Source organism: Centruroides sculpturatus, unplaced genomic scaffold, assembly GCF_000671375.1.
Source record: "Centruroides sculpturatus isolate CEXI.00-Female unplaced genomic scaffold, Cexi_2.0 scaffold2625, whole genome shotgun sequence".
In the NCBI taxonomy this organism is placed as follows: Eukaryota; Metazoa; Arthropoda; class Arachnida; order Scorpiones; family Buthidae; genus Centruroides; species Centruroides sculpturatus.
In genome coordinates, this window is record NW_019390982.1 from 6,077 (window position 1) to 17,327 (window position 11,251).

An 11,251-nucleotide genomic window follows, 5' to 3' on the forward strand; every position below is an offset into this window, starting at 1 on the left:
CGGAAAAAAAAAGGTCCGATACTTTTTGAACAGACCTTGTACCTTCCTCATTCACACATTTCCAAGTATTTGAAAATATTTCCTTTCCAATCAAAAATAAAATATGTATAAAGGTTTAAGGCTTTGTGAAACTACTTTTTTGAGTTTATGCCGTTGAAATAAATAAATAAATAAATTAATTAAAACATTTGTCGGTTTTGTTTACATGTTTATTAGGCCACATGCAACCTGCGGGACATGGGTTGGACACCCCTAATATACACCTTTGTGTATGCATAATCATATTCAGACTGACCTCATGTAAAATACCAATGTTAACAACATAAAAGCTTCTGTAAATACTTTCCTTCAGTTTGTGTTTAGTTCTGAGTTTGGTCTCAAAGTTTTTCTTGTAGATATCCCCTATAAAATTTACATTATTAATCTTTCATCATCTTATTCAGCCAATTTTAAAGGGACACCCTGTATAATAATAGAAAAATAATTTTTTTTTTAATTTTGAAACACTTCTATTATTTATATAATATGTAAAATTTAGATCTTTTGACTCCAAAATATTACTCATTTTTACTAAAATTATTCTTATTAAACTTATCTCTCAAATAGTATAACAAGCAACTGGAAAAATAAAAATACTTTGTTATTACAACTCAAGTAATTTAAAGAAAACAATAAATATATAAATATCCAAAGAATATTTGATAATTCATTAACTTCATAAACTTAGAAAAGAATAGAGATTTTAAATATATTCTTTAATAAAAAACTTACACTTAGTTTAAGTTCATCTTCATCCAACCATGTTTCATATTCCTGAGCCCAATTTAGTATAGTATTATATGGACATATGACCAAACAAGTTCTAATAACTTTTTTAGTAAATTCATTTGTCAATAATGTATGAGTAAAAACAATAACCTGTAATGTTTTACCCAAACCCATACAATGTGCCAAAATGCATCCAGATCCTGGAGTAGAATTCAATTGTTTTAATGATTCTATTGTGCCCTCCCACATAAATTTGACACCTGTGGATAGAAAAAGAAAATGTTTTATTGAATGATATTCTAATTATATCAGATTGTATAATAATACTGATATTCTAGTTATGTTTGCTAATGACTTAAAGAAATTCCAACAATAATTTGAGAATGATTCTCTATTAATTATAATTTATTATTTTAGAGAAAACTCTGTTTTCATTCTAAATGCAATTTGATTTCATTATTCCAACTCTTTTGTGACACTATTCTATATTGCATAGTATTTATAAAATATTTATTATATTTTATAAATACTATGCAATTATACATTTATACTTTACATTATAAATTATACATTTTAATATTTAAATAAAAAACATTTCAAAATGATGTCATTTCACCTTCAGAAGCATCTTCAATAGAAAAATTTATTTATTTCCAAAATATACAAGAAATACAGAGAACTTGAAGAATTAGTCTCACTGTTTATAATATACAAATATATAATCAAATGAAGAGCATACAAAGGTAAATACAAAACTTAACAATGTAAGCAAAGTTTTACACAACTTTACTTTCAACTATTAAAATCTAAATACAAAAGTTTTATAGCTTAAAAATAAAATGCATATCCTTTTTAAAAGCTAACACTGTAAAAAAATGATATATATCATTGAGTCTTTTTAATTCAATTATATGTGGAAATTCAAGTCAAAATGATCTGTTTTGATATTAAACTACGTTTAAAAGTTTCTAGCAATAAGCATCAATATCACATTTTCTCTTCACTTTCTTTTCAATGTCAACTTTTTATACTAAATATAAACTTGCATAGTTTCTATGTTTAATCACTGTAAATGTATAGATCTGAAACTCATCTAAAACTAAAACCTGACAATTTGCCTCTACCCAACAGTTTATAGAACATATGAATCTTGTGGGTAACTATGTCGGTTGTAATACATAAACCTTCAAGGCGCGAGGCCCTTCGGACCGCGAGGCATAGGTGGTGGCCCACGTTGCCTTACGCCGCCCTTGGTTATAGAAATTATGTAATTTGAGTATAAATTATTTATAAATACGTATGTCAAGTTATATTTTTTAAAAGGAAAGTTGCATGTAAATCAGGTGCAACTTTCCCTTTTCAAATTTTTTTTTTTGAAATCAATATACAGTAGAACCTTGATTATGTGGACTAATTAAGCATGAAGGTAGTCCGGATACGGAAAAATCCGGATAATCGAAACAAATACTTTAATTTGTCTTTTAATGATAATACAACACGTTTTCTTTTCAAAGACATATCGTTAATTTTAAAAATAAATACTGTATTTAAATCATGATCAAATTCTCAAGAAACAAATGTTTTATTGAATTTGAACTACTACTGACCAGCGCTAACAGACTAGCTATTGTTTAAAAGGCCCTCTGGCGGCTCAAAAAGACGGATTTTATAAAATAAAAAGCAGTTGAAACTGCATTTTTATGAATAAAAATTTGACAAACTATTTATCGTTTTATGATGAGTAAAATTTTTTCGTTGCGTTCTCGGCTTTTAAGTAATGCATAAACCTTTGAGGCGCGAGGCATAGGTGGTGGCCCACGTTGCCCATGCCTTATGCCGCCCTTGGTTATAGAAATGATGTAATTTGAGTATAAATTATTTATAAATATGTATGTCAAGTTATATTTTTATTACGACACAAAATATATTTAAGAGTTTACGACTACTGTGCCGGGTGAGATGATGTTGAAACAAAAAATGTTATGCATTCCATCACGTACATAAACAGTATCATAATTCACCAAGTGCAAATCAGCAAATTTGTAAAATTTTTGTTTATTTTGAACAATCCGGATAATCGAAAATCCGGATAATAGAGGTCTGGATAATCGAGGTTCTACTGTATATTATAAAAGTAAGTTGTAAAAAACCAAGTCCGAGCATTATATTTTATTTACTTTTATTTTTGCTTTTTATTATATTTTGTTTGGGGCTTATGTTTTGTTAGGACGAAGGTTTCCTCACCATTCACCTTAAAAACTTAAAAATAGAAGAGAAACCAACTCACCAACGAGAGAAAAGTGCCGTAGAAAAAACTCGTGCACACTTGTGCTCCCAAGCGGAAAAAAGTAGGTCCGCACCAAGAAAAGGGGGGAGACCCCACAAGCACAACTTAGGGACTCACTAAACCTTAAAGAATAAAAAACATCCCCAAAATTGTCAAAAAGAATAATGTAAAAGATTAGCAAGTATTGTCGGAAAAATAGGCTGCCAGACAAATAGAAAAAGTTTATTGTTAGCAAATAAGTATGTAAATGAGGGGAGTGATTGCATTCAGAATTGTGACGTCACCTCACAGTATAAAGACTGAACCTCAAGTGAAGACGGACGAGGTGAGCTTCTGATAGCAACGAGCTTGGTGAGCTTCGTAGCAGTGAACGAGAGAGGTGTCCGATAGGATCAAATAGTCCAAGGCGATTTTTAAGTTATTTGATTTGTGAATTGACAAATAGAGAAAGTCTTGATAGTTGAGGAAATAGGTTCCTAGTATATTGAGTTGACAATTAGGATCTTTAATTCATAAGAATTATTGTACATAAATTAAGTCTTTGATTTTATCGAATTACAAAGGGGAATACAATTAAGTTGGAAAATAGATTGATTTGAGTTTTGTCAAGTTGATTCTTATTGACTTTCATTGAATAAATTTGTTATTTGATTTTACAAAATATTGTATATAGTTATTAGAATTATTTATTAAATATTTGATTTGTTATTGACAAACTTTGTCATTATTTAATTCGGTGCATGCTTAAAGTCCAGGCCTGGCACACTAACACGAATCCGCATAAAGTACCCATTAGGGAATGGCTATTTCTGGCACACAGTCGTGTCGATAATCGTTGAAAAAGTCAGAAAAATAATATAGTACTTTACAAAGTGTACAATGTGTATGCCACAAACTCAAAAACGAGTCCAGATATGATCAAGGGAGTTATATGGTGCATCAGCCCTCTATCCCCCATCCATGAAGAAGGTTCCCATTTTCACCTGAAGGGTGTGCTGTTGAAGATATAAGGGCTGGAAGTTTCACCCTCTAGAAATTTCTAGAACAGTCCAGAACATTCGAGAGCATTCCACAACATTCCAGAATGTTCCGGGATGTTCTGGAACGTTTGGGAACATCCCGCAACATTGTGGAACATTCCAGAACACTCTCGAATGTTGTGGATTGTTCTGGAACATTGTGGACCATTCAAAGCCTTTTTTGTATGGGTGGGACTACCCACTAGTGGGGGTATATAAAGCAAGATCCGTCATGGGTTCAAATGTCAGTTTCTTATCAGTGACAAAGGGAAAAACCGAAAAAGAAGCAAAAATTCCAAAGTAGTGCAGTGAGTGAATAAAAACAAACAGTAAAGTGTGAGCAGTCAAAGTGATACAGTGACTGAATATAAATCGAAAATAAAGTGTGAAAACTGTGTAAAATGTACTTAGAATATTTGTTAATAAAAAGTTGATTTGATTTATATTTTATACAATGCCCAAACTTAAAAAAGGAAGAGCTCTTGCCAGTTCTGAAACAAAACGGCAAAAACAAAAAGAACAGCGAAAAAACAAAACAGTCAAAGAGCGCGAGGCACGTTTTCGTTTCCAATGAACAAGAATGAGCACCGTGAGAAGCAGAGAAACCAAAGAACAACAAATTGAACAAATTGACACAATCTTATAATAAAAAACTGCGAACACAAGCCACCCATGCAAATATCACCCTATGAGAAGCGCAGATGAGGACAAGTAAACAGTGCAACCTAACAAATGAAGCATTCCACTACGACCCAACAAAAGAATATAACAAACACAAACATGTTCTAATCAGAAAAATGGATAACATCTGCCAATTTTGCAACGCGAAAAAATTCAGTGGAGAAAACACTAAGATTCTGTTGCATGAATGGAAAAATTTGATTACCACCACTGGAAGCAACATACCCCAGATAACAAGATGAAAAATGTTGTTTATAAACAAGTATTGTTAATAGTAAAAATATGTTTTCAATAAAATTTTTTTACCTCATATTTTAAAGTTTATCCTTTTATTCCAACTACCACACAATCTCATATCAACTTCCTGAGCAAAACCTGAATTATCTAAATTTATACGAAATAATTTGAATTAAGTTAGTTTATAGTTAATCAGGGCTGCTGGCCCTAAGTTTTCTATATCTGGTCTTCACTCCATTCTCAAGATTAAGAAAGGATGGATGGAAAAATCTACAGATGAATGACAGTGGAAATCTAAGGTCTGTAATTTGGAAACAGTAGACCAATGAAGTCTATACTAAGTAACTAAAACAATGAGAATTATAATTCTCATTTTTTCAGGTTCTTAAGTTTAGTGCAAATTTCAGAAATCAACAAATGATGGTGTTAAATTATGGTTTGAATGTACAGTACATATAATTTGTTTGTTAATTTGCTGTTCATCATTTCCTAATTTATTGATTTTATATCTGCATACTATTTGAGTAATGTACTGTACATACTTAAAATGAAAATAATTAATATTTTTGTTAGATTAGTGATATTTTAGCATTATTACATTTCCTTCAAATAAACAAGCAATTATAATTAATACTAGTTCACTAGTTTTGTACATACAGTATGATCTCTTTATTATGAAGTTTAAAAGACAGAAAAAAAAAAGGCAGATATAATGAATATTTTGGTTCATGTTAACCAAATTCAATTCAAACGTGATGTTTCTGTCCCTCAGCAAATAACTTAAAACACAGCTGTATTTTAATTAGGATGGTATGACACTGTGCTGAAAACATTAATCAAAACAACTAGAGTACATAGTTTCACTAATAAAGTTGTGATATTTTATTAATATAAGCTATGTTTTAAAGTCAGTTGAAAATGAATCAATATGCATTTGCATTATTTTTCTCTTATATGTGTTCTTTACAAGATCATTTAACTTGTCAAATGAAATGACTCAAAGTTCTGGCACTCAATCAAACACATTTTCCAGCACTGCCAGTGCATTCTCAGCATATGCTTATGGCAGTAAGCTATAACCTGCTGCTTCTACTTCACCATCTATTGCCTCCACTTCATTTTCTCCTTTGATGTTACTGTCTTTTCTCACTAATTCTTCCTTCATGGGAATTTTGCTGGTTGTCAACTCATTATCAATTTGGATGTAGTCTCTAAAATCAGACTAAAGAATTAATGATTCCTGTAGAGTTGTCCGTTCTTCTTCAATGATCTTCATAGCCTATTTCTGGCCCATCTTCCACATCTACTTTAAAACAAAAAAATAAAACAAGCCTTCCTAAAGCAATTGAAATTCACTTCAGATAAAACTTTTTCTCAGGAATAAGATCCATTCCTTAGTGCATTGAGAATGCTCCATTATAAAGGCAAGGTATTCTTTGTCTTCTACATGACACACTAATATTTTATCAGTCATCCTCAATAAATCTTTCAAATGATGGATTATGCTCTGGTCTAGTAACTACAACAGAGATAATGTGTTTGCTGGAAGATAGAGTAGCTTTATGTTTTCAGAGACGTACCTTTCAGTATGGTGGGCAGTACATTGGTCCAAAAGCATATTCCTTTTATAGTGTGCCATCTGCATCTATCTTGAAAGATCTGTGTTTTGACTTAAGCTATGGTATTTACAGTATGATCACAAGGAAAGTATTGTGGCTTATATTTTTGAAGCACCTGGGCTTCACTGATTTGTCAACAACCAAAGATTGAAGCTTTTCAGTCCCATCCATGTTGTTCCTTACTCAGCTTTCCCAGAAGACTTTCCTCTTTCACAGCAAAGTCTTATTAGGAAGCAGCCTACAAAACAATCTCATTTGTACTAAACATATTCCTTGCTTCATATGAATTTAAAACGGATTTGTGACCTGTCTTCCAGTCATCCACTGCCTCCTTGTTAACCAATACTGACTCTTCAGAAACACAGTGCCATGTTATACCATGTCTTTGCTGCAAATGATTTCAATTCATAAGTATATGAGTTTTATAAAATTTAAATTTGCTATTGGCTGTTTAAAAGTGTTAAAAATCCACTTGTTGATGACATATGTGATGACCAAGTAATCTGGTTTTAAGTTAGTTGTTCCCATGCAAACAATTGACATGCAAGTTTGCAAATTTTAACAGATATTTTAAAATCTATTTACTACTACCTAGAAAATTTCAATCATATGAATAGAATCAATTTTATGTTATTTCCATTTTTGTTCATCAAAAATCGTTTTTACAGTAATCTCCATAGCATTACTATAGCATTACTATATATTAACACTGAAACACAAATTTTGTTATATTTTTGCTTAATTAATTTTATCACAAAAATGGTTGAACCTGCAGGTGTTTAATGACATCATGACTTCCTCACAACCACATGTCTGAATCATCTAACAATTTGTTGTTTAAAATTGCTGTAAAATCTCTAAACAAAGTTGCTGTTTCTTTTACTGTATTTGAAAGAAAAAATTTACAAAATTATAAGACATAAAATATAAAAGTCTTTTGTAAAAACTAACCTGAAAACATTGCATCCAACCTTTGCTGCAATTGAACCTATCTACACACAGCCTAAGTCTAATAACATCAGTCTTTTCTTTCATCATTGGCCCAGAAAAGGGCATGTTCAATGCAGACATATATGCCAGAACCATTCCAGAAGGCCATCTTCTAAACTCTTAAATTTTGCTCTTCCAATGCATTTTCTTTTCTTAGTACTATCTTCTAAATGTTATAAACCATCAAAATAGTATTTTGTGGCACACTAAACTTGTTTGCTTCTGTTACTTTAAGCTTTCCTACCTTCTTGATTTCGTCCACGATTTTAAGTTTCATCTCTAGTGATAAGTCTGTGTACATGCATTTTACCATTTCCAATCATTTGCAAAAACCAGCACTCCTGCTTAGTCTTTTTCCAAAGTGAAAAAGCATATAAGACTAACATGCATGGGCTGCAGACAATAAATGCCATGACTAAACAAAGACTGAACTTGACATCAAAGTCAATGTCCACTTCAGACTCATGACATCTTAAAAGTTATGGTATGTATTACCTTTGTATTAACAAACCTGAACAGCAAAACTTGCATATTCTGGGGACCATAACTGCACTTTGTATTACGTATTAACTGAACAGCTTTACATTAAAATTCCTATCTCTGCTCACAAGACTGGAAAATTACTTTATATTGGGACGTTAAATAGGTTCTCGCTGTTTTTTCGTGAAAATTAATGCTGTATTTAAAAAAAAGTCGTAAAATGTTGGAAAAACTATACGTCTTTTGAGGCTATCCAAGAATCTACCCATTTTTTGGCATCTTCATAAGAATGGAAGTGCTGCTCAGTCAGGCCATGTACTGTACCATCGTTCAGAACAAGTGATAATCAGAAGGAACAATGTCTGGTGGATACGGCGGGTGGGGTGGGACTTCCCATTTAAGCATTTCCAGGTAGGTTTTCACTGGATGTGCAACATGTGGCCAAGCATTGTCGTATTGCAAAATCACTTTGTCGCGTCGATGCTCGTATAGCAGCCATTTTTCCTTCAATGCTTGGCTCAAACGCATCAATTATAGTTGATAGCGATCTCCCATGATGGTTTCGTTCGATTTGAGCAGCTCATAAAAAACAACACCCACCCGATCCCACCAAATGCAGAGCAGAAGCTTCAAACCATGGCTTTGTTGACGATGTTGATGCATGGCCGGACTTACCCCCACAATCTTCTACGCTTAGGGTTATCATAGTGTATCGACTTTTCATTGCCAGTCACAATACGATGCAAAAAACCTCTCCTTTCCTGCCATTGAAGCAATGGTTCAGACATGAAAACATGCCATTCAACATCTCTCGGCTTCAACTTGTACGGCACCCAATGTCCTTGCTTTTGAATCATTCCTAATACTTTCAAATGTTTCGAAACTGTTGTGTGATCAACTCCTAATGATTCTTCAAGTTCAGCTAGTGTCTGACATGAGTCTTCATGAAGTAATACCTCCAATTCTTTGTCTTCAAACGTTTTTGGTGCACCAGAGTGTTCTTTATCTTCAACATCAAAATCATTATTTTTGAAGCATCTAAACCAATCTCTGTGTGTTATTTCCAACAGAGCATGGTCACTATAAGTCTCAACAAGAATTCTGTGTGCTTCAGCTGCAGATTTTTTTTTAATAAAATAGTGCAATAAAATTCTCCGCAAATACTCTTTTTTTGGCACGAAACTCGACATATTTAACACCATGAAAAAAAAGTTGTTTACACTTCGGAAAATGACATATAATGAATTACACGCTTGCTTATGGTACTTCCTTACAGATGCACCACCATCTTAAACTACACACATGCAGTTCTGGTAATGCCATCTGTTGGAAAACAGTGAGAACTTATTCAAGGTCCCAATAATAAACAGGACTTCGTATTATCCAATATCAGATAAAAGAGGTATACTGTATGTTTTTTTATTTAGATCTAAAAACATTATTATGAAAATTGAATTACCTTCTACTTGATGAGGTTTCAGTTTAACAATAAGACTTGGATGTACTTGAATTATTTCTTCTTTGTTTTCTTCATCAACTTCTAGAACTAGCTTTTTAGTTACACACTCTCCAGTCTCAGTAACTTCTATAACAGTGTGATTGTACTAAAAGATGACAATTTAATGTTAGATAACTTCAATTTATTCTCAATATATAACAATTAAACTTACTACTTTTTGTCTTTCTAAAATACGCCTTTTTCGTTCTAGTTCAGCTTGGGCAGCAGCTTTAGTTTCTTCTCTCAACATTTTATCAGATATCAATTTTCTGATATTTTTTCTTCCTTTCCCAATGGGTGTATCTCCTTGATCTTGATTCTAAAAATGAGCATATTTAATAAAATTCATAAAACTTTTCTGCTAAACTAGAATTTTAACATAACTTCAATTTATTCTCAATATATAACAATTAAACTTACTGCTTTTTGTCTTTCTAAAATACGCCTTTTTCGTTCTAGTTCAGCTTGAGCAGCAGCTTTAGTTTCTTCTCTCAACATTTTATCAGATATCAATTTTCTGATATTTTTTCTTCCTTTCCCAATGGGTGTATCTCCTTGATCTTGATTCTAAAAATGAGCATATTTAATAAAATTCATAAAATTTTTATGCTGAACTAGAATCTTAACATAAAAAATCATATATTTCTAATAAAAATTTGAAATACAGTAGAGCGTCGTTTATCCGAAGGTCGGTTATCCGAAACGTCCGTTATCCAAAGGATTTCCAGTCGACAAATTTAAATTTTCACCAGTGCTGTGGTGCTGTAATCTTTGGCTATATCTTCGGCTACTCAAATATTTTACGTTTTTGATACTAAATTAACTTCTGAAGTATAATTTTTTATTGTTTTTATATTTTTCGATATATTTATTTTGTTTGTACAAAACAAAAAACTAATTTTTAACGATACAATAGTCTTTGTTAGGCTTAACATCGACGAAAATTCAACGCGAAGCGACACGCAACGGATAAAAATTTCAACATCGGATACGTTAAACTATTTTTTCGTACATAAATTGGTTATCCGAAATATCAGTTATACGAACAACCCCAGTCCCCAATTGATTCGGAAAATCGACGCTCTACTGTATTTCCAAAAACATAAAGATCTGAATTGCTCAGTAGTAACTTACTTATCAAGTTAATAATCCAAAATATCATTGTTAAGTAAAACATAGTATAATAAAAGTAAAAAATACATTAAAATTTTTAAAACTGGCAAACCTCTGAAATAATTTGAACATCGTCATCACTGTTATCTTCAGATGACTGTGACATCTGTTTTATTCGTCTCCTTTTTTTCATTTGTTTATTATAACTTCTCACTTGACTTTTCTTCTCTGAAGACACATCTGAATCACTGTCAGTACTACTTTCTTTTCTTCTTTCTATTTCATCATAAGATGATATTAATTTTCTTTTAACTTTCTTCCTACAACAGAAATATTTGTATATTTATCACAACAGACTACACACACTATATGTATGTACATACATACATAGAGTGGTCTCAAATTACAAGAGAATTGCATTCTACACAACTTGTGTATTTTAAATTTTGTGTGATTTAAACACAAATTTTGCCATTCAAATGTAAATGTCATGCTTGTATTCTTCAAGTATGCAAGTACAGTAGAGTGTCGTTTATCCGAATCAACTGGGGATCAAGAT

At 31.8% G+C, this 11,251-nt stretch overlaps 1 protein-coding gene across 1 annotated transcript; it reads right to left on the reverse strand.

Moving 5' to 3' along the window:
* Window positions 1-723: 723 nt before the first annotated feature.
* Window positions 724-11,008, reverse strand: LOC111617544 (transcriptional regulator ATRX homolog). The gene is made up of 4 exons (XM_023358823.1): window positions 10,805-11,008; window positions 10,000-10,146; window positions 9,541-9,685; window positions 724-1,028 (listed from the first exon to the last, which is right to left on the reverse strand). The coding sequence occupies exons 1-4, from the start codon at window positions 10,883-10,885 to the stop codon at window positions 724-726; spliced, it is 678 nt and encodes a 225-aa protein (XP_023214591.1). The 5' UTR covers window positions 10,886-11,008.
* Between the last annotated feature and the right edge of the window lie 243 nt (window positions 11,009-11,251).

Excerpts from the sequence above, each read along its gene's own strand:
- LOC111617544 (XM_023358823.1), bottom strand. The coding sequence starts at position 10,885 with ATGAAAAAAAGGAGACGAATAAAACAGATGTCACAGTCATCTGAAGAT. Across the intron at positions 10,147-10,804 it reads ATGTTCAAATTATTTCAGAG|AATCAAGATCAAGGAGATAC; the intron begins GTTTGCCAGTTT and ends GCTCATTTTTAG. Across the intron at positions 1,029-9,540 it reads GAAACCTCATCAAGTAGAAG|GTGTCAAATTTATGTGGGAG; the intron begins GTAATTCAATTT and ends TTCTATCCACAG.